Raw genomic sequence first — 25,074 nt, forward strand, 5'->3', positions numbered from 1 at the left:
TACCCGACACTGATCCAATTTTTCCTCTATATCCACAGACCTCAAAGTGGGCTGACAACCGTCAAGCAACCAACATTTGAGTGCACACTAACTCTGTATGACTTTAAATTGTGGTTTTCTGTTACGTACAGTGACGTGTATTATGCAAATTAAGCTTTCAGGAATAACTCCCTGCAAAGTTAATTTGAACAATTTTTCCCTCGAAATTATTCAAATTAACTTTACAGGGAGTTATTCCTGAAAGCTTAATTTGCATATCCGTATCTTAATTCTAACATTACCATCCTCTTCTGATATGCCTATAATATGCCTAAAAAGGATATTTTTGAGCTTGTTTCAATATTTTAAAATTTATTTTATGTATCTGAACGTGCTATTTTTAGAATTTAAATATTCATAAATATGAATAAAATCATTGAATAACTTTGGTACTATGGGCGAAAATCACGAAAACCACTTATTATTATTATTATTATTATTATTATTATTATTAATTACTAGTAATGTTATGTTTTATAGTGTAGTATTAACATATTATGTAACTACTAATAACATCATAGTAATTTAATCGTTGAAACACTACACATTATCATGTTGTGAAGAATAGACACCATATACCTAATATTCATAGCTTGTGTTATTTGCAGTGTTAGGTATAGATTTATCATAATATAAAATCAGATGGTAAACGACCTGATGGTCTCACCGTAATTCCATGGTCTAGAGGAAAATCTTTAATTTGGGACTCCACTTGCGTTGACACTCTACCTCCATCTCACTTACTGCATACCTCCAGACGCGCAGCATCAGCTGCTGAATTAGCCGTGAAGAAGAAAGTCAATAAATATGCTCATCTTTTAGACAATTATATCTTTGTCCCATTTGCTGTGAAGACCTTCGGTCCTTGCAGTCATGACGCTAAAGTTTTGGTATCTCAAATCGGCCAAATTTTGATCTCCATTACTGGTGATCGCCGTTGCACTACTTATTTGCGTCAATGCTTAAGTATTGCTATTCAACGCGGAAATGCAATGAGCGTTTTGGGTACTCTTCCAGAGTCCAGCCTTTTGGACGAACTTTTTCTCTTGTAAAATTTATTATCTCTATGTAAATGTTTATATTTAGTTTTTATATATGTGTAATTGTAACGGTGAAAATATTGTTAATCAAATAATTTTTTTTTCATAAGTGTATATTATTTTTGGGAGTGTTTTTGTATATGCAAATGCATTATTAATTTGGTTATAACTTTTATATAAAATCATGAAAAAGGAATATTAACAACTGTATACATACTTTGCTCATCCTAGTATAATAGAACAAATGTTGAAGTCTGCAATAATATTTTACCACACACGTGTCTGTCTGTCTGTCTGTCTGTCTGTCAAACTATCCACCCACCCACCTATGTGTCTGTCTGTCCATCCATCTGCCTCTTTATGTATGTATGGATATGTCTACGCTCATACATGCACATAAACACACACACACACACACGAACCTACGAAATTTGACATGCACTTGAGAAGTGGTCATTTTGGGAAAAAAGTTTGTGTGAACGTAGATCCAATTTCCAACAATTATTGTGTTTCAGCAACAGTTTGAATCTTAAGAAATAAGTAGTAATCGTGTTAATTAAGAAACAAAAGAGAGAAAATGCTAGGACAAGCACTTGAAAAAAATACTACTTAATTAAATAACTATTGCAGACTTACAATACAGAATGTTGGAAACTTTTCTCTTGAAGCTGCAGAGCATATTTGTGTATTTTAATTAACTATTTCATTTCATAGAGCATGATAAATAATCAGCATTTTATGAATAGTATGTTTGTGTCTTCTGAAACGAGCTCTCGCTTCTTAGGAGACCTTAGCCCTTGATGGAACATAATGCCGAAGTGTCAATGTAACTGCGAAATGAAAGGGGAAACATTTAAAAGGTACGCGAAAATGCGTCCTGATCAAAGAAAACTTGGGTTGAAAGTGTCAGTGTGAGCTCCAAGCCTTTTGGCCATTTGTCTCACTCCAATTTTCGCCATTGCATTAAAGGAACATTGGAGAATTTTGAATAGGAAAGACGAAAATGGACGTAGCTAATAGCTACCACAATTTGGGCAGGGGGGGACGGAGAGAAGCATGACAGATCCGCAACAAGACAGACTGTCGAAGATGGAGCATGGAGTGGGGTGCTACAATGTGCATAAGCCAAGACTCAGATTCAAAAGGCGTTAATTTGGGAAAATGCCAAAATTTGTATGGAGAGTGAAAGTAGGTCCATGGTCTATTTTTTTTAGGGCCCATCCCGACATTTATCTTCTAATTCATTCTTTCATTAGTGTTGTTTATGTCTAGTAGAATATGTTATCCCTGCAAAGGCTTTCAAGAATTTTACTTTCCAATTTAATGCAGCAGACATACAAAGTGTATAAATCACGTTGACCGAAAAGCTGACCATAGAGAATGCACACACCTAATCAGGCTACATTCCATAAAACTATTGGGTTGGTGCATGAATTCATAGCGTTTTTCATTGTTTTGTTAGCTGTATCACTCTGGTACTATTAAATGAATGAAAGTACAGAAAAACGCTACGAACTTATGCTAAGACAATTGAAGTTCACATTATGATTGGAGCATTTTGAGTATTGCTTAAACATTATACTGTGATTGTTTTTGCATGTGCTGTGCAGGAGTATAAAATGATAACACAGACTTGATCAGCCTATGGTGCACTTTTCAAAATGAGACATTACTGTAAAGAATCGAACCCCATACTCATTTCATTATTTTTTTCTGGGAATTACCTCAAGAATAAGCTCTTTGAATGTGGACCAAATCGAAATTTTAGTGAATTTCTCTCTCTCTCCCTCCCTTTCTTTCTCTTTTCCTCTCCCCCTCTCTTCCTCCCTCCCTCCCTCTCCCCTTGTCTCTCTCTCCCTCCTTCTCTCTTCCCCTCTCTCCTCCTCCCCTCCCTCTCTGTGTAAAATATCACTTTTTTATAATGTCTCTTGATTTAGCTCTTAAAATGATACACTAATGTAATACTATATTGGTGTGTATAGTAAAAGAACGTGATTATATACTGTCAATTCATAGTTCATAGATATTTAGGAAGCATGGCATTTTTACTAACATTTTCCATTACAGTACTTTCATAATATTCATTACGGTAGTGAATGTTGCCGTATGTCCGTTGTTTGGATCACGTAATTATATTTTAATCTCTCTGACAATTTGATTTGAAGACTCTGTACATGCATTTTGTTTATGCTCGGGTATTTACAAAACTTATTTTATTATTTGGATTATATGTTCCTAAAATTGATATAAGCCTACTGTATAAATTAGTACAAAATCATTAATAGTGCCATTAGTATGTAGTGATTGGCCTTACCTGTTTGCTGGACCTAAATTTCAATAAGCATGGAATTAACCAGCATTTTTTTTCTAACCAGGATAGTGTGAATGATATCATTGCAATAAAATTGCTACTGATTTCTCTGTGATACCATTTTATGAGGAATTGGCTATATTCTTTTCATGGATATAATACGATAAATAGTTGTATAAATAAGCACTACACAGGAACAGAAGGGTTGTTTTACTTTAAAGTACCGTGTTTCTTGTGGCGTCCACAAGATGACATTTCAAATTGTGGATCTGTTGAATTCTGTATTAACAAGTAAAGTTCGGGTAACTGGCTTTCACTTACTTTTTGTGTTTTAATTTTGAAACTATAATATTGAGGATAATTGAATTGCTCTTCTTAGAAAGTAACTAAGTCAGAATTTTCCATTCTTACTTTTACTGATCAAATAATTAATACTTCCAAGAAACTTCGTCATAATGTCCATGTTTCTGTCCCTGCAATGCTACACTCCACACAAAGCACTTCACTGTCTTCCTTAGTTCCTTTTACAGAGGTCTGCAGAAGATACTCCTTTTCCTATATATGTAAAAATGTTATTCCACATGCCGGAGCATATCCTTGTCAACTGCTCAATCCAGTCTTTCAGTTCAACAAAAGATTGTCTGTCAAGGGTGGTACATAAACTTGATCCTTAACGAAACTTCGTAGAAAAAAGTCACAAGGGGTGAGATTAGATGACCAGGAAGACCAACGGATAAGAGTCCCATCCAATTCAAAGTTATGGGAATTGCTGATTAAAATAATGATGCACTTCACCTTACCAGACACACTTTGGGATGGTTCCATGAAGTTAGGATTGCTGTCACTCCAGTAGTCGTAACTGTGGTTCTGATGGTTCACCTCACCACTCATGTAGAAATTGGCATCATCACTGAACACACTGTCTTGTGCAAATGAGGATCCAGTTGATGATTCAAGGCCCAGGTGCAGAACTCAATACATCTTTTAGCATCATTCTCTGATATCCGCAGCCATGTATTGGTATGAAGAATCTGTACAGTGGATGACTAGTTGGTACCAATTTCTGCTAAAAGATGTTATGTGCTGCATTTTGAACTCCTGACAAATGATGCCAAGACCAGTACTGAGATTCCCTCATCAGTTGCGGTGTTTGGCTGACTGCTGTGTGGCTTGTCTTGAACAGTCCCAGTTGCTCTAAATTTAGATATCAAGGTTGCAGCAGTTGCTGTGTGAAATTGGTGGTCTTTCTGGATGTTAGTTGATGAAATCTGCTCGTATGATACATCAGCTGCATTCCCAAGTTATCAGAATCACCTCAATTCTCTCCTCTTTCATCATTTCCATCTCCAGTTGCTGAAAAATCACTAGTAATTTAAAATTTTTGTGTTAATAACTTTTAAATCACAGCACATGTCGAATTTGAATACAGCAATGAAAATTCCTGAGTAAATTCTGGCCTTGCTTGATATGTCACATGACCCTTTTCCCATTTAAAAAAATGTGCTCTTGATCAAAGACGGCGATTTTCAGTATGGTGACCATGTTTTGGAAACACCAGCAGATGTTGGGTTAGATGGAGTACACAGGTCTTTCATAATTTTCCTTTCCAGCTCCGAAGTATAAGGGTGTCCTGAGACTTTTAAATTATCCTGCATATAGGCCTACATTCAGATATTATTATTATTATTATTATTATTATTATTATTATTATTATTGTTATTTAGATGGGAGGATAATATAAAATGGATTTGAGGGAGGTGGGATATGATGGTAGAGACTGGATTAATCTTGCTCAGGATGGGGACCGATGTCAGGTTTATGTGAGGACGATAAGCCATTTGTGAGTAAATAAGTTATAAGTATTATTATTATTAGTATTATTATTATTATTATTATTATTATTATTATTATTATTATTATTATTATTTAGATGGGAGGATAATATAAAATAGATTTGGTGGGATATGATGGTAGAGATTGGATTAATCTTGCTCAGGATAGGGACCAATGTCAGGTTTATGTGAGGATGATAATGAACCCACAGGTTTCTTAAAAGCCATTTGTGAGTAAATAAGTTATAAGTATTATTATTATTATTATTATTATTATTATTATTATTATTATTATTCAGTAGCTTATTCTTTCTAAGAGTAGACATTTTCTGCCTTTGCTCTCCTGTTATGCATTTTGAACGATATTTTAAATTTGAACTCTTATTGTTTCAAAACTATATATAGCATTACAATAAAATCATTTCATTTGAAATAGATTTTTCATCACTGCGAGCAGAGGGAGAGAGGGGGTGAAAGAGGTAGCAAGTGAGTCATTCCCCTTTGGGAAAATCACAAATTGTATGCAGGAAATTAAACTTAGGTTCCTTTGATGACATTGTCTTAGAAATGTACACTATCTACCAAAAAGTAATTGGGTACTGCTTTGCCCCTTTAGAACCTCGTGGTACCACCTCTTGTTGCTATAACAGCAGCCACCCTGTCAGGCATGACCTCCACTAGTTTGTGTAGGATATGCACTGGAATGCGTCGCCATTCCTCTTGCAACATGGCACTCAGTTGGACAATGGAAGTTGGCCCCATGTTTCGGCAGCTACTATGCGGTGGTATGCAGACAATAATGTTCACCGGTTGGACTGGCCTGCACAGAGTCCTGATCTCAATCTCATTTACTGCCTTTGGGACGAATTAGACCGGCGATTGAGGTCTCGGGAGATGCGGCCAGCTTCCATTGTCCAACTGAGTGCCATGTTGCAAGAGGAATGGCGACTCATTCCAGTGGATATCCTACACAAACTAGTGGAGAGCATGCCTGACAGGGTGGCTGCTGTTACAGCAACAAGAGGTGGTACCACGAGATTCTAAAGGGGCAAAAACAGTGCCCAATTACTTTTTGGTAGATAGTGTATATGGCCAAAATTAACCCACCTCGGTATTACGTAAAATAATGTAATAAATTAAATTTAAATTGGAATTAAACTAACACCATGTTATGTCATTTAAATGTTTAAATGCAAATATGATTTTTGTAATCGGTATCACGAAGATTTAAAGTACTGTATTCTCTGACAGATAATTCTTCTTATTCTTGGGTGAGTATCAGTAGGCCTACTATACTCTTATATAGAATTAAGTCTACAATAGAGAAGATATAAAATTCATCTAGAGGAAGATAGAGAACAAGTAACATTGTATTAAATGTTATTTATGTAAAAACATTTCTCCAATACCATTATTGCGTAACCTTCACCTTCAAAGCTACAAATAGTATAAATTTTTCTTGATGTGCACAGGCTACACCACATCTCTCTACAAAGCGTAAGAGCCTTCATGGACGGAAGTTGCGTCCTAAATCTGTTGTGGATAGTGTAGATGGACTGTCAGCTGATGACATACCTGATCTCCTGCCAACATTGCCGAAATCTGCAGAAGGTAAATATGTTGTAATAAAAATATAAAGATATGCCACGTCAGATACACAAGGAAGATTATGTGTGACAGAATTCTGTTGAGTTGTTGCTGTTGGTTTATTAGAAGTTAAGGGAAATTCAGTATTTATTAGAAAGAATATAATTTGTTGTTGTTGTTGTTTTCTAATGCCAGACGTTTGACAATAAAGTCATTTGACCTCTTGTACTCCTAATATTTTTCAAAGATATTGTCATGGTCAGCCACTGAAACACAGATTTTGAGGTGTTCCGAATCCATTTCTTGATTTGAATTGCACAATGGGCAGTTAGGGGACTGATATATTCCAATTCTATGCAGGTGCTTGGCCAAACACTCATGGCCTGTTGCCAATCTAAATGCAGCTACAGACGATTTGCGTGGTAAATCGGGAATTAACTGTGGATTATGATGCAGAGAGTTCCATTTTTTCCCTTGAGACTGTGTTATCAAATTTTGTTTGTTGAAGTCTAAGTATGTAGATTTAATAAATCTTTTCACAGAGTAATACGTAGATTTGGTAACAGGTCTGTAAGTAGCAGTGCTGCCCTTCTTTGCTAAAGCATCCGCATTCTCGTTTCCCAGGATTTCACAATGGGATGGTATCCATTGGAATACAATTCTTTTATTGAGTGATATTAATTGAGAGAGCATTTTAGTTATTTCTGCCGTTTGAGATGAAGGTGTGTGTCTAGAGACTATTGATAGAATAGCTGCTTTGGAATCTGACAATATAACTGCATTTTTAGGGATATGATTTGTGAAATGAGTTCTCGATAAAATATTCTTGTATGAGATAAATCATTAGCGCAATAGAGTAGATTGGGCTTCATTAAACCATCAATTCCACATTGACTTAGTTTTATGTGGAAAAGTTATTTCGTTGTTTGTATACTGTTTCTAATTAAAGTCGTATTATTGTCGTACTAATATTTCTTGGCAATCGAAAATAATTACCTTGCCGGAGAATTTATGAGTGGATTTATTTTCTCTGATATTCGACCACTGGCACCGGAGTGAATTTTTCTCCATTAATAACCAAATTTACTGTTATTTCTATAGTCTTAAATTGTAAGTGAATTTTAATTTTATGTGTAAAATGATACACCTGCTGTGTGTATTACAGTAAATATGAAGTTGAATAGTCCACACCTGTGGAGTAACAGTCAGCACGTCTGGCCGTGAAACCAGGTGGGCCGGGTTCGATTTCTGGTCGGGGGAAGTTATCTGGTTGAGGTTTTTTCCAGGGTTTTCCCTCTACTCAATATGAGCAAATGCTGGATGACTTTTGGTGCTGGACCCCGGACTCATTTCACCCGCATTATCACCTTCATCTCATTCAGACGCTAAATAACCTAAGATGTTGATAAAGCGCCGTAAAATAACCTTGATGAAGTTGAATATAGATTTAAAAGTATTTGTTCACCAAATAGGCATATATACTACATGGTACATGTAAAATAATAAACTTTCGTATTATTAATTTTTTGCATTATCCGGGTACTTCTTCCTGATCTTTAGCCCGGATAATCGAGAGTAATTGTATAAGAAAATAGGTACTGGTAGTCTATATATTGAATCAGTGTTGATATTTCACACATATCGTTGTTGTTCCTGCAGTAACTCCTATGTGACATATTTCTCGATTATCAGATTTTTGCCCTATTAAATAACTTAAATAGTGATACAGCAAATAATAAAGTCTCCTATATGTAGTTATATTTCCTTGTTTCGAAAATGTAAGAATTCACAGACTCCTATGTATGGCTGCCATGGGATGAATAAATGTGATTTTTCTTCCTACTGAAAAATTTTATATTTTGCACATAGGAGTTATTTTAGGAACAACGACGATATATAATAATAATAATAATAATAATAATAATAATAATAATAATGGCTTTATTTAACCTGGCAGAGTTAAGGCCGTAAGGCCTTCTCTTACACTCAGCCAGGATTAAAATTTGCTTACATAGTTGAACATAACATACTGATACAATTTAGGTACATAATGAGATCAAAAGAGGTAGTTACATAAAAATTTACCTCATAAAATAAAAATAAACATAGTGGAATACATATTAATGTTGTTAGAATCAAATATAAATCACATAAAAACAGAAGCCGATAATTCAATAAAAAAAATGTACACAGTAAAAATAAAAATAAACACAAACACATTAGTATACATATTAGTATTAGCTAGATTACAATTAAGTAGGATTTACATAATTAGATAAACCAGAAACCGACAGTTGAATAAAATGTACACAAAAAAATAGATTAATAATAAAAAAAACAACACAGTGGGATACATATTGGCGTTAAGTGATAAATAAACACGATTTACATTATTACACAATAAAAATAAGAAAAAAAAATAGAAATAAAAATAAATACAGTGGAACACATTCCATTAAATATTTGCAACGCGTTAGGTCTGGCAACTCATCATAAGATATTTTTCTAATTTACATTTAAAGGAAATTAAATATATAAATTAAATATAATTAATATACTTAATGTCGTATGTTTATTATAGAATCTTTAGACTCAGTGGCAGAATTGCCAACAGCAGTTGGACAGCAGCTGCAGCATTTGGTAAAAGGCCGACCTCGAAGAGCCAAAACACGAGCACCAAGTCGTCCAATGCTACGACCAACAGAAATAATTGAAAATGTACAGGATCTGGGTGAAGGATTAGACACATTCTTCAGGCCGGGTTCTGTTACACCTACTGGTACACCATTGATCTCACCTACATCAGATGACAGGTATGATTCATATTCTTTTTATTTCTTCACCTTGCGTTTATACTTGTAATATCAGAACAGTTCCATTGTAGCATTTTTAAAAATGAAAATTTTTACCCATCATTTCAATAGAATAAATGTAATCGAATAACTGAAGGCATTTAGATCATAATCAGTAGGGCGCGGATTTTGATGACATGTCATCTTTTTTTTTCTTTACATCCTTTGCAACGCCCATATATATATAAATCCTAGTTATGAGCTGTTGGTTACAGAAATGTAGAGTGTCATTTTTTGGTAATTTTCGTCATTTTAATCTTTTAAGTCGTTTTTTTTTTAAATTTTGAGAGCATTTTTCCGTCATTCTTTAAATTCTAAGGTGATTTTTTTGGTAACTTAAGCTAAAGACTTCAATATCCAACTAAAATTTCCCAATTAATATTGACACTACCCCATTCAGATGCGGAATCTGAAAGGATTTTCTCGATAGTAAGTGATGTCAAAATAAAGAAGAGAAATAGAATAGGAGGTAAAGCTCTTGGCTGAGTTGTTGTACGCTCCGCCTTCCAAACAAAAGAATTGAACTGCAGCTCCTCTGAAGTCACCAACGTCCATTTTAGTCTCTGCCATTGAGATACACTGTGCTAGATGTGGAGGAGGTTTGGTAAGTAATACATCCCTCTCTTTTAATCCTTTATCCTTCTCTTTTATTGTAGTTAAACATTTAATTCTAGCCTAATTAATTATTAATTGTAGCTCATATTGTAAATTTTAGGGAAATTTGTATTTGTATGGGAAATTTCATACTTTTATATGGGAATACCATTCTAGACAGTCTGGAGAGTTGTTAATTGAAGATAGGATTTTAACTACTTATGTATGTTGTTGTTTAGTCAACTGTCTGAAGACAGGTCTGAACCTCACAAGTGATACTAACAAGACACCACTTATGAGGCAACTAGGCCAGGAGATAAATGGGGTAGGGTGGCCAGTTCCTTTCCCCCCTACTTATGTATAGTATTGTTTATTTTTGGATCATTTTTTCAGCATTTTAGATCATTTTCTGGATAAATCGTAAAACAGCAAACGCCAGTAGGGGAAGTTATCCCCACCCTCGCCACTCGCACCTCACTCGCCTGCTCTCTCTCTCTCTCTCTCTACTATCTGCCCCGCTTCGGTGGATTACTGCCTACTGCCTCGCACATATTTCATATTTTACAACACATCACAACACAATACAACCAAATTAATGTGCATTAGAAAACAAGACATATCCAACGACACACATTGCATTTCTGCAATATGTTATGGCAGTTCCCTTGAACATAAATAGATTCATTTCCCCTTCTACCACCACCAACTCATCTCAGTAGCCGAGAGGTCTAAAGCGTGACCAAAAAACGTGCACGCGTTTCGTTAAGAAGATCGACGGATTGAATACTGCCCTCTGCAAAGTCATAAGAAAAAAAAAAGAGAGAGACATGAAGCAGAGAGGAGAGACAGAGGGAAACAGGACGAAGTTCCTCTTTTGCTTCATAGATGCCGCATTCACTCTTTTTGTTCCACTTTCCTCCACTAGATGTCATCCCACCCTAAACCCCTATTTCCACTCTTTCCCGCTAGAGTGTGTGGTGAGCTTGTAGGGGATATAGTGATACAGTCACTGTAGTAGGGGAAAAGTGGAAAGGGGTCGTGGGCGGAGCTTAGCATTCGCTGTTTTACGATTTGCCCCATTTTCTAATATTTTTTGGGTCATTTTATAGGTCATTTTTAGAGTTTCTTTTAGGTCATCAAATTCGCGCTCTGATAATCAGCGACTAAGACATTGACTCTCCACATGAGAAACGAATTTTAATAGTAGGCAGACAGTTTTAGAACAGGTTTCTTGGAACTACTCCTTTTTCTGTGTCTCCTCACCATCATTTCTATTAAATACTGTGTTAGTCATCTTGCTGACATAGAATGGAAGAGAACACTGTCTTCCAAGATTTCTTCATTGAATAAGTTTTATCAAAAAGTAATCAGTAGAGCTGCTGCTTATAGTGTTGTGCTGGTACCATAACCAAAGCAGAACTGTACAAGGACTGTACATAATTGTTGTTTGTGAGCCATCAAAATCAATGTAGAAACATTTTACAGGTTCTGTTTAAAAAAAAAAAATAGTGTAGGCTATGTCGCTAACACAGCCACAGACTTTTTGGCATGATAACATCAAACAACGGTTTCTCACAAACACGTTTAATTATAGTTATTACAGGGTTCCTACGTGTCCTGGAAAACCTGGAATAAATGAAATTTTAAAATATTATTTTTAGGCCTGGAAATGTTATGGAATTTCCACTTATTCTAGTCTCTTCCTGAAAAACTCTATACCCTGATTATCCTAGCCTCATAGATATTGGTAGCTGCAGTGTACACACACTTCACAGAGCTTTTCAAGTTGGAGCAAAGGAAACAGGATTGAATATCGACTCCATCTTGCATTCTTTTTGGTATTTATTTAAAGACTTGCCTGCAAGAAGGGAAGATTTTCCAACAAAACCGTGGAGAAAATTGTTTCCTACTTTGTTTTGTGTACCAGATGGGTGGAAGTCGCAGCCATTGCTAATCATGCTATTGAAATCTGCCCACGGGTTGAAACATTTGTGAACTCATATAAGGACAAATATTTCTACTTACACTATATGTTTGATCATGTTTTTAAATGTCTTCAGTAAATATTCAATTCACAGTATTAAGTTATTTTTCAATAAAATAATCTAAGATCAATGTTAAAGTGTTCTTATAATCTACTGGGTGTTCAGTTCAAAATGTGTCATGGCTCGCTGTATGCCGTCATGTGGCTAGCCGATGAGCCTACAGAATTCAATCTTCCTACACTTCCGCAGAGGTGTATAACCTGTGAGGCAGAGAAGTTGCCTAGCAAGTACGGCGTTCATTCTGAAGAGTATGTACCGATATGTACGGTAACACCGGTAGTGGCAGGAATGTGAACTATTTGGAAATACGTACTGTCGGGATATGGGGAGAGGGTTAAGACGATTACTTACGTATTTGTTGACATTAACTTCGACGGTCAACATGGACACAGAGCATTTGATTTGTGTTGTGGAATGTTACCGTATGCAGCCGATGATAACAAATACCCTGCATACGACTTGCCGGCGCAAAATACAGTTCGAAAGAGGTTATGGTAGCACACAGACCGTACAGACCGCCATCTGTTGCTACGACGATCAAGTTATACCGTACACGTTCTCAAGTTCAGATTGAAGAACGCCTTAAATAATAGGCAACTTCTCTGACATATAAGTTGAAACTCGCTTCAAATCGGTGACCCAACAACAGTGATGTCATGACACACTTTGAAATGAACACCCAGTAGATATCATTAATTCATACTTTTGTCTCTATTGAAATGTTGTTTTCTAATGCCAGGTGTTTGACAATAAAGTAATTTGACCTCTTGCACTCCAATATTTGAAATTGCACTATTGAAATGTAGTTTATTATTTCTTATGTCGTGAGTTTGGTTATTCTAAAGTGCTTGTTTGATAATTTTACAGTTCTCATACATTTCCATCAGAAGGTAGTCCAAACCACCAACCCAGCAGTAAAGATGATTGGAAGACTGCTGACTCCAAATCAACTTCAGGTGAAATAAAGACTGTGAGGATAGCACCAGATATTTCACAAAATTGTAGCACATCAAATAAATGTGGTGCAGACGAGGAAAGAAGCACCAATGGCCACGGGTTGAAAGACAGGGCAGGACGCAGGTACAGCCTTGTTCAGGGTGTTCAGCTTCATCCATCACTAGTTTAGTTGTCTACAGATGCATTCAAATTTAAACATTCTGTGGGAAAAAGTTAAAGATTTTTTTTTTATTGTGTAACTTAAAATTAGATAAGTTGTAAAATTTAAATTTTTGTACACCAACATGGACCTGAAGTTTTTTTGTGTTATTTTCATCACACTTTGTGCTGCAAGTCGTAAGTATTGGAACAAAAAGTAACAACACTAATATAAAACCGAATTGAACAACAAACTAAGGCAACACTTTGTTCGCAAGTATTTTTGAAATTGTCCCTGAGGAACTTGTGTGTGCTTGTATAGTCCTCTGTTCATGAAGGAATAATTTGGGACTATTGGTTATTTCTTGTTAGGTATGAGATTAATAATGTTATTTTATAACAGTGTATCATGAAACAAATGAAATGATGGCATTTGAACAGTGATGACGTGACTAATCTTGCACTTCATTAGCTTTCCGTACTGATTTCTGAGAGTATACACAGGTTGTAACTTTAATAATGGCAACTATTTATTTATTACGAAAATAAAAGTGATACATCTGTGAAACTTCTACAGTCCTTCAATGTAGTAACCAGCATTGTCTACAACTCGTTGCCAGCGATGTCGAAGTCGTATCCCTGTAGCAGCTCCTGTTCTGTTGATGTTTCTGATGGACCGCCCTACTGCCTGCAGAATGTCGGGAACAGTCCGCAATCGAACATCACGAAGTGGTTCCTTCATGTTTGGGATTAAATCATAATCACTGGGGCTTAAGTTTGGTGAATATGGTGGATGGAAAAGCACTTCCTACCCCCAGCGACGTTACAAATCAGCTACAGAGTGTGCCATGTGCGCCCTTGCATTATCCTGCAAAATGATGGGAGGGTTCTGCAAAACTTGTTGGCGCTTTCTTTGCAACACTGGTCTCAGATTGTGCTTCAAAAAATGACGGAAATACTGTGCATTAACATTCTGTCTTTGTGGGACGGTAGGTGTTAGCCGTATACAACAATCAGCATAACTTTCACATTCGTAGGGGTACGACGCATCACTGTTTTGCATGGTGACCCGTAATGACGCCACTCATTTGATTGGTGCTTAGTAGAGGTTCGTATGACTTGGCCCATGTCTCATCAAGTGAAACAATACGCCGTAAGAAGGCGTCTCCTTCACGATCATAATGCTCCAAGTGAGTTTGAACGGTGTCATATCGTATCCATCGCTGTGCCTCTGTCAAATCCTAGGGAACCCACCGAAATGCAATTTTTCTCATTTTCAGGCGATTCTTTAGAATACGAAACACAGTTATATGCGATATTCCTATCTCCTGGGCCAACTCACGTACGCCTGTCGTCGGTCGTTGTCTAATAGTGCAGAAACAGCTTGCACTTCCTCTTCACTAACACTCGGACGACGCGGTCGAGCCATGTTTTCCACGCGGTCACGCCCCTCATTGAAGATTCGAACCCACCTCGCCACAGTCCTGTGTGGTAACGCCATTTCTCCATATGCCTCAACAAGACCGTCATGACATTGTCGTGCTGTACGACCATGGGGAGATTGAATTTTCAGCCAAAATCGCTGTTCCTGCTTTGTAAGCTGGCGAAACACAACCGCTTAGAGCTGTAACTAACAGGAGACTAACTTCAGCGCTGTGAGTCGGACTGAAGAGTCCTTTTAGGGGAGAGGAGGGCAGACACAGACTAATTTGTGGTAGAAGTGACAACAATTAACTCCATCTCGTTTCGCTTTTACAGCCGTGTTGCCACTATTAAAGTTACACCTCACGTATAATGGATACTCTGCTGGCTGGCCAGTAGATACTGTATTGACCCGAATCTAGTACGACCTCTAGTTTTCAGATGTTTTTTGCTAGTTTCTGGACATCAGTGAGATTAGATAAAGCACTCCTCCTTCGATTGGCCATTATCGCTATTATGATGTCTGTTTTAATTTTGAGAAATCATCTTTATGGGTTTAACAATTAATGTGTTTTATTTAAGATTGAAGTTTCTAATGTGTATTATTTAAAAATTGTAAATAGACATTTTACATTGACTAAATGTAATTGTTTTATATGACTTTGTCCTTGTGGCAACCCTTTAATAAGGGAAGTTTGTAGTAATAAACTATTATATATATATATATATATATACATACTAGGTTCAAAAAGTTCCCGGAATTTGCTAGCATCATAGAAACAACGTACCTTAAACACTATTCTACAGCATTCCCTTCAAAATAGTTGCCTTCCGCAACAACACACTTTTGCCAACGCGTGTAGAGTTCCTGGAAGCAGGCCTGGAAGCCATTTTGTGAAACCCGTCTTAGTGCTCTCGTCGCGTTTGCGATAACCTCTTCAGCATTGAATCTCCGTCCTTTCAGATGACTTTTCAGACGGGGAAACAGAAAGTAATCAGGTGGTGAGAGATCAGGAGAGTATGGTGGGTGATCCAAAGCAGTTATGTTGTGCCTGGCAAGAAAATTCTTTACAATAATTGCGCGATGAGCAGGTGCATTGTCATGCATAAGGAACCAGTTGTTTTCTACCCACTTTTCTGGACGTTTCCTTCTCACTGCGTCCCAGAGGCGACGGAGGGTTTCTACGTACAATTCTTTCGTTACAGTACGACCTTCTGGAATGAACTCATGGTGCATGAGACCCTGAGAGTCGAAGAAAACTTCCAACATAACTTTGCTTTAAGTGTGCTTAAATGCGACAGGCTCATGTCAGTAGATTTACTGGCATGTGAAAGAACTCCTGCGGGACAAAATTCCGGCACATCCGGCGATGCTGATATAACCTCTGCAGTTGCGAGCGTCGTTAAATAAAACATAACATTTAAAATAACTTTGCCTTTGGAAGTGTCCCTAGGAAATTTTTGCTTCCGAGGAGATGTTTTCGATTTCCACTCAGATGACTGTCGTTTAGGGACTGGGTCGTACAAGTAGCACCAGTTTCATTTTGTTTAAGAAATCACCATCTTCATCAGCCATACTGATCATGTCCCCAGCAAAACACAGAACTTGATGTTTGTACTTTGCTCTGTGGACATAATTACAAAATGCGACGAACAAACAAAACACTATGATAAACAATTGCCTACAACTCAAAACCAATAATTGCCATTATCAGCAAACTTTAAGGAAATGACATCATGAATGTTACCAACAAAACAAATGTATAATATCCCTTGTTATATATTAATACGAAAAATGGTAGTAAAATTCCGGGAACTTTTTGAACCTAGTAGTATATATAATAAAATTATCAACAGTAATCTCACTAGACGTTTTGATTTATCTAGAGAAAATCAAAACTCGAGTGGGATTTAATTGACTATTACACGATTAGAAGAAAGTATATAAAGATTAGAAGTAACGAAGTACTCCAATACAATAAAATATTAATTGACTTACGAAAATACAACTGTCTTTAAATGTATTATTGTACCATCTCAACATTACAAATATTACGCTAGATGCATGCTAGATGGCAGTAGTGTCTTTATACAGACACTGTAATGATTACTATTCAATAAATCTTAATATTAAACAATCTCTGATACGTGACTATCCATAATATCATATAGCAGAAGTTCTTTTTATCCTCTCAGAGCAGAAGCTATAACGTAACCTAACTAATATACACAAGTGTTAGAAAAGTTTTAATTAACGACTATGATATAAAAAATAAACATGAATAATTTTAAAAGGAATATTTATTGAATGTACAATTTTCAAATTTGAATGTGGTTGGTGGTTCAATTGATGTTATATTGGACGTGTGCGTAATAGAAGTGGAACTCGTTGATTTAGGCCTACATGGTGTATTCAACTTATTCAGAATTTCCGAATGGATAATTTTAAAAGGAATAATTATTGAATGTACAATTTTCAAATTTGAATGTGGTGGTGGTTCAATTGATGTTATATTGGATGTGTGCATAATAGAATTGGAACTCGTTGATTCAGGCCTACATGGTGTATTCAACTTATTCAGGATTTCCGAATGGTGCTCTTCATTTATTTGTAAATCGGATTTCAGAAGATGCATAGGTATGATCAGTGATTTTTATTAATTCTTGTTCTTGAATGCCAATGCGAGTCATATTTGAAACTGCTGTGCATCGACTGGAGTGGTTTGTAATTTTATATATATATTTTTTTTGACGTCCAGACCAGCGCAGTTTCAAATGTTGGCAAACAAAGAAACAAATGCTAGGGACGCGATAAAATTAAACAAATGCTAGGGACGCGATAAAATTAAACAAATGCTAGGGACGCGATAAAATTGTGTGATAAGCAGCCATGATTGGTTGAAATACGTCCTTTCGTACCGTTTTATTGGTCAAAAGTAGTATGACGTAGTAAGAGTGTAATAGTCAGTATAACACAACTACACTTTACAAATATTATACAGGGTGATTAAAAAAAAAGTCGTGTAGAATGACAGAAAAGGGTTACTGGTAGGCTGCAATAATTTATAATACGAATACAGCTTTAATATGCCTGTTTTTATGCAAGAAACTTCGTACTAGATTCGATTCAATACATTATGTAATAATAAATTAGAACATTGAAATTTTCTGTCACATTTACCACATAGAATTATTCATATTGTACATTCCAGTTTATTCATATATAAAACTTCTTTAATCAGACTGGTATTACTGAAAAATGGCAAAATCTTAAACGTAATATTTAAAAAAAAATGGTGAATGTGGCATAGTAAACGATAATACAAGCAACTGAAACTTTAAGAATGAAAGATCATAGTTTGCCAGAACTACTTCTCATCTACAAACCAGCAGGCAAGATAAATGTCGGTAGACCAAGAACTTGATACCTAAATGATGCAATCTTTCGAAATCTTAACAAGTCAGATGGACTAGTCCACACTTGTGGAGTAACGATTAGCACGTCTGACCACGAAACCAGGTCGAATTCCAGAAGGGACAGATCTTTTCCAGGATTTTCGCTCAACCCAATATGAGCAAATGCTGGATAACTATTGGTGCCGCATTACCACCCTCATTTCATTCAGACGCTAAATAGCATGAGATGTTGATACAGCATCATAAAATAAGTCATTAAAAGACAGATGGCCTAAACCTTGTAGCTATATGATGAAAAGAAACTCGAAAATTATATATTAACTTATTAAGGTATTACTTGATAATATATTCGCAGTACAATTCAAATTTTAACTGAAAAACGTATTAGTAATTATTGTTTAATATAGCAATGAAAATGTGTCAAAATTCTTATTTTTATGATACTTAATGATAATTGACTTGAAAGTAGCTAGATTGTAAAGGTACAGCACACTGATTTAAGCTTTGTCCCACATTGAATCTGAGAATACGAAGATTTCAGTGTAATAGATGTATAATTGACAAACATTCGAGTCTCTATAATTTATCTGTTACGCTACAGGATGTAGAATAATAAACTCATTTGACTACAGAGTATTATAATGCTAATTTAAGGTAAATATTTCACCATTGTTTACACCAAGATACTTGAAAGTCTTGTAAGACACTTTGAAATTAAAAACTTTCTACATAGTACTCTTATTTATTGCACACATTGCTGTAAATCCTCTATTTCTTAAATACTACATCACTGTGTTAACTGTTGAAGTTTCAAAGAAGGATAGTAAAATACAGCATCAATAAGGTTATAAGAAAGGCTTGTAAAATTGAAAATAAAATGTGCAGTAATACATTGTAGATTGTTGTAAAGTGGATATAGTACTTATTAACTGCCTTTCCATGTTAACAGCTCACCTCTTCTGAAGGGCATGTCTGGACTGTTAGAACCAGCTCCTCGCTCCCGATCCAGTGATAACTTGGAAAAGTACTCTCCATTGATTGGACGACGATCTCAGGGTGACTCACCTCTCACGGCTTCTCCATTGGCAAGGCGAGTGGCAGGACAAGAAAGTGGCTTTGAGGGTGAGATCATTAATACTGCAATATCTAATATTGATTTCCTTAATTCTTCATGTGCAATCTATCTGAATATCACCAGAACATGAACTTAACTACTAAATCTTGAATTTAAGATAAATAGCATCAAACATTTTATATCTGAAACAACAGCTTTGTGCAGAATGACATTCAGATGTTTCTAGAGGGTGCTATGCTTGTTGGAGGGGAATAATATTTTGTCAGGAAGGAAATGTGTTATTAAGGATTCAATATGTGCTAGAAACGAAAAATATGACGTAACGTGGATTAAGTTGTTATTCCAGGGAACACCTTAATTGTTTTTTTAATGTCACAACAACTGTTTGAGGTCTGTTGGAGATGATGTCCTGAATTATAAAATGGTGTACTTGTGAAACTTCATTACCAGTTATTAGCTCAATATAGACATCCCTGTTTGAACCAATTAGAAAACCTTTTCAATTTGAAACATTCACTTATTGTGAATCCCACTTTTTACTAGGTGGACAGCTGACAAGGGAGGATAGCACTGGCAGTATTAATCAGGAGTTTGGTGGCAGTGGTGATAAGACTGATGGTTCATCTCGTGTACCAAAGATCAAGGTTGGTGTTGGAAACACTGTACTGGCAGAAATGAAAGCTAGGCAAGAAAAAAGGACATCATCCCCACGACAGGTATAATTTTTTTCTGACATTCATATAGTATGATTAATTTACTGTTAAAGATTTATGTCCTTTTCAAAGCTAAATGATAAGTCAATATGTAGGTTATATTCTTGAGATGTATGTTGTTGTTACAGTCCGCGTCACTGTTTTTGGCATGTGTCCTAGATATATAGTGCCCAGTTTATGAGCATGTTGTTAGTGCAGCTGAGAATGGTACCACATCCTATACACGGCACATCAGCCATTTGCCAAACACAGTTGTCAGACTGACTGCGGCAAATGTAAAAAACTCGCAATTAACGTTCCCATTACTTATTTCACATACCAAAAACGGTGACGCGGACTATAACTAATGCTGTGTTCTTGGCAATAAAGCCCTTAAATCTCTTGCTCTCCAATATAAGAGAATGATGTAGCAAAAAGTAGGTACCATATTGTTATGTTATGTCAGTTGTATCACCTATATGCAACCTCCAAATCCAAACTGTTTGAAAAACCACACCTGCCATTGGTTAATGGATTTTATGAGTCCTTATAACATAGCCAGGGGGATTGTCAGTCAACTCCACCAACCATATCCCCTCTTCACCGTCACTTAGAGAACACTTATGCATGTCATGGCAGATCAGGATGCTGAAATGACATTTTCTCCATTTTTGATGAAACAGTTTGCTGCTGTGACTCAGTTCCCAGAGGAAGGTGAGGATGGGATTTGAGTAGGAGAGGTTATGGAATGCACTTCACACTCCTTGCAACCCTTTTGAGCTATATAAAATGTTATATATACTTACAATTGAGGACGTCACCCAAATAAGTGCGTATACAGTGAAACCTCTCCTTATGGACACCCCTAAGATACGGACACTCCTCATATACGGACAGATTTTTATGTCCCAACTGAAATGATATAGAAATAATGATAAATTTAACTCTCGTTTACGGACACTCTCAGACACGGACACGGACAGCAGTGTCACAGTTCTAAAGCTTGCTTTACCTCCTGACTGTGGACAGAACTTAGATTTCAAGACCTAATGTGTTACAAAAATATAAAATTTAGTATAGAAATTCCTTAACATGAAAGAAGATAACAAGGGTCTCGTAGGCTACCACTAGCCCAGCCGGCTACCCCTTGTTAGCTGGAAGCGGATGGATAAACAAAGTCACAAAATTTAACCTGTCTGATGGGTCCAAGGTTTCCGCAGTGGTGAAATTGTATTCGACACATGATAGGGTTAGTAGGATTATTCTCTTCACTTCAATCAGTTGTTCTGTTTCGAGAGACATGGCACCTGAACGTAAAGGTTCAGTTGAAAACTGTAAATTACAGTACTGCATAACTGTACACTTAGAATAAAATTGCATGGCACAGAACTCTATTTTTCTTTTTTGGTCTTATGTACTGTATTTCAAAGTTGCAAAGAATTTACTGTAATATAGTACACTGTATTTAGAATTAAACTACAGTAATACATTTCATTTAAAGTGTGAAGGGATACATAATGCATATTATAAATTTACTGGTAGATTGAGGAGCCTCCCTCCCAATAAAGGACACCTCCCAGATGTGGACAGATTGTTATGTCCCTTCGATGTCCGTAAATGATAGGTTTCACTGTACAGCAAAATGTAGTTCTGATATAAACTAATTTCAATGTTTATAGGCTGTCAGATTCATCATAATTGCGTCGAAAAAGTTTTTCATCACTGTTAAATAGTTTCGAGGATGTTTGAAACAAAATTATTGAAACATAACAGCAAATAATATGTTCTAGTATTAATAAATAAATATAATATGGAACTCTGTATACATCCCTTTTCTGGTGACAATATGTTTTAGTACTGCTTTTAATTATTCTGATGTTCTAGGTGTCTAACTTCGCATGAAAATTAATTATGTATGGGAACATCTTGTACGTTATTAATAATAATCTTGTCATAAAAATAAAGTAAATTCAACAAAATAAAATATACATTTATCATATCATATTAAAAAATATATTGAATAATTATATATAAGTAGGCCTGGAAAATAACATTACATTTTCAGTTTATGGTTTCCTTGTTCTCCTTCTATCTTTTCCTTCTTTATGCATAATCATCATTGTTGCTAGAGTCATCTACACCATTGTGTGATGATGTCCTGGCTTCATTCAGGATATAGTCCAACCAACTTTGGCCATCTTCATCTAAAAACTATGAGGTCTCTTAAGTCCTTCGCCTTCCTCCAAAGGCACTGGGTTCATTTGTGTGTAAATGACTTCTCTTCCATTTCCTTGTCCGTACGAATTGTGTATGACTTTCCACTGTTTCGATTTATTCTCCTTTCTTCGGTTTTCTACTTAGTTTACTTCACAAACTTATTTTTTCCAATGTTTTCGATCATAATTCACTGTTGCAACTGACAACCTGAAGTAAACATCGAATACTAGCCTAGGCCGTTCACATGTTCAACGTAAACACGTAGCATTGTGTCCTGTCTTATGTATTGAAGCAAGACTTGCGAAAATTTGCTACAGTGTACTATATGCATTGATCGTCAGAAAACGGATGTGTAAGAGTATACACTGTTATTCGGTTGAAGTCCTCAATTTGTCAAAGTGTAATCAATGCTAAATCAGTCACAGCACATAGTAAAATAAAGCACTGTGGTTTTGTTTTTCATTCTGAAGAAATAGATAAATGAATAATTACATAATAGTTATTTATGCAACAAGTAGATAATCTTGATGATTATCACGAGTGTCATAATAAGATTATCCATGAGTTGGATGCAACACTTATAGCATCTTAGCATTATAAATTGTAGGAAAGAAATTATGAAAGAAATTCAATTCGGGATCCATAGTTGACAAATTGTCTTCATATGTTCGTATCAGTTAGTTGCACCTGGCATTGACATTGAATAAAGAGTAATGGATGATCTTGCAGGTTATTTATGTATGTATTTATTACACTACAGTTGGGTATACACCCGGTGGCAGTGGTATATAATATACAATAATACCATTATAGTAATACAATAATTACAGCAATAAAAATAAAATAAACGTAAATTTACTTCTAACTATAAATAAATAGATGGAATAAACCTAGGACTATAAATAAAAACTATGCTATAATAACGCCTACAATAAGCAAAAGTAAACCTAACCTATTTCACCCAACTATTACCAGTTTAAGTAATTGCATATCACCTTAATTAATTACATATCAACTTCATTACATATCATCTTAATTAATTACATATCACCGTGATTAATTACATATCAACTTAATTACGTACGGTATCATCTTAATTAATTACATATCAACAATACAAATCAAATAGTGTAAGTTCTTACAGTGAATTACTTAACAATATTACATGAAATAGTATTTACAAATTATGACAAACGTTTTCACCAATAAATTTGGCATCTTCAGGTCACATTAAAAACATATTAACATAAAATGAACACTTAAGATATTCCAGTTAAACACAGTCGTTAAAAATTAAAAACTGGTATAAAAGGCAGTCTGAGTAATACCAGTTTTTAATTTTTAACGATTGTGTTTAACTGGAATATCTTAAGTGTTCATTTTATGTTAATATGTTTTTAATGTGTCCTGAAGATGCCAAATTTATTGGTGAAAACGTTTGTCATAATTTGTAAATACTGTTTCATGTAATAACATAAAGGTTCAATGTATGTAATATTGTTAAGTAATTGACTGTAAGAACTTACACTATTTGATTGATACTATACTTAACGGACCCAACATGCCTTTAAAAACAATACAAATGTTACAAATGTTTCTTTATTTTGTTAATATAGTTTCTCTGAACCACAGAACTGTTTTGTGTGATATTACAAAAGTGATACAAAATTGTTAAAGATTGAAAATAAATTATATGTTGCCTTCTGTCCTGCATTTCATTTCTTGTTATGTTGCGCGTAGAAGTGATAACCAAGATAGCAAGCATTCCGGTATTATGTCATAGCAAGTACATTATTGCTTTTATCAGCACGCGTGCTGTAATAATCCAATTACGCACGAGTTTCGATGAAGTAACAACCTGTTTATAATGCTAGGATGGCATAAAAAGGTTTTACTGTAACATACAGGCTGATTCAGACCACTCGTAACAGTCATTTATTTCGGAAACTAGTGCATGAACATTTTCGAGACAAAAATATTTATAACTAAACCACATGCGAACTTTCCCTTGAGCTTGATTTCATCAATCAGCTCTAACAGGAAGTAGGGTCAGTTGCATATCACTTTAAAATTTCAAATGGGAGTCAGGGTCAAACAAGCTCCATTTGATAGAGCTTTTCAAAACAAACAACTTTCATAGGAAACGTTTTTATTAATTCCTACTCTGCCAGTCACTTGACCACGCCAAAGTATTAGAAGTCACTGACAATGTTAGAAGAAGAGTACAGGTGTGTGCTGCTCAGAACGGCAGATAGTGTGAAAATTTATAAAAAATTAGTGGAATTGTCAAGCCTTTCAGCAACATGTCAGCATTAATTGTCTTGTTTACATTTTCGTCTTGTAACATTTCTCAATATTGATGAAATTATCTTTTTGTACGTTTTCTCATTGAAAGAGTAGGAATTGATTAAAACGTTTCCTATAAAAGTTGTTTGTTTTGAAAAGCTCTATCAAATGGTATCCTATTTGAACCGACTCCCATTTGAAATTTTAAAGTGATACGCCACTGACCCTACTTCCTGTTAAGGCTGATTGATGAAATCAAGCTCAAGTGGAAGTTGTTCACATGTGGTTTAGTTATAAATATTTTTGTCACGAAAATTTTCAGGCGCTAATTTCCGAAATAAATGACACGAGTGGTCCGTACCTTTTCGTACATTTTCTCATTGAAAGAGTAGGAATTAATAAACACGTTTCCTATGAAAGTTGTTTGTTTTGAAGAGATCTATCAAATTGTACCTTATTTGACCCTGACTCCCATTTGAAATTTTGAAGTGACACGCCACTGACCCTACTTCCTGTTAAGGCTGATTGATGAAGTCAAGCTCAAGTGAAAGTTCACATGTGGTTTAGTTA

At 35.5% G+C, this 25,074-nt stretch overlaps 1 protein-coding gene across 7 annotated transcripts in view; it reads left to right on the forward strand.

Moving 5' to 3' along the window:
- LRR (Leucine-rich repeat) overlaps positions 1 to 25,074 on the forward strand; it is a 213,088-nt gene that overhangs the window by 151,961 nt on the left and 36,053 nt on the right. For all 7 annotated transcript variants that reach the window (XM_069835694.1, XM_069835674.1, XM_069835728.1 and 4 more), the window contains 5 exons: positions 6,695 to 6,833; positions 9,391 to 9,622; positions 13,168 to 13,380; positions 19,184 to 19,356; positions 19,853 to 20,025. In XM_069835694.1, coding sequence (XP_069691795.1) covers positions 6,695 to 6,833; positions 9,391 to 9,622; positions 13,168 to 13,380; positions 19,184 to 19,356; positions 19,853 to 20,025 — 930 coding nt within the window. The remainder of the gene's footprint in view (positions 1 to 6,694; positions 6,834 to 9,390; positions 9,623 to 13,167; positions 13,381 to 19,183; positions 19,357 to 19,852; positions 20,026 to 25,074) is intronic.

This window comes from Periplaneta americana, chromosome 1 (genome assembly GCF_040183065.1).
Source record: "Periplaneta americana isolate PAMFEO1 chromosome 1, P.americana_PAMFEO1_priV1, whole genome shotgun sequence".
Lineage (NCBI taxonomy): Eukaryota > Metazoa > Arthropoda > Insecta > Blattodea > Blattidae > Periplaneta > Periplaneta americana.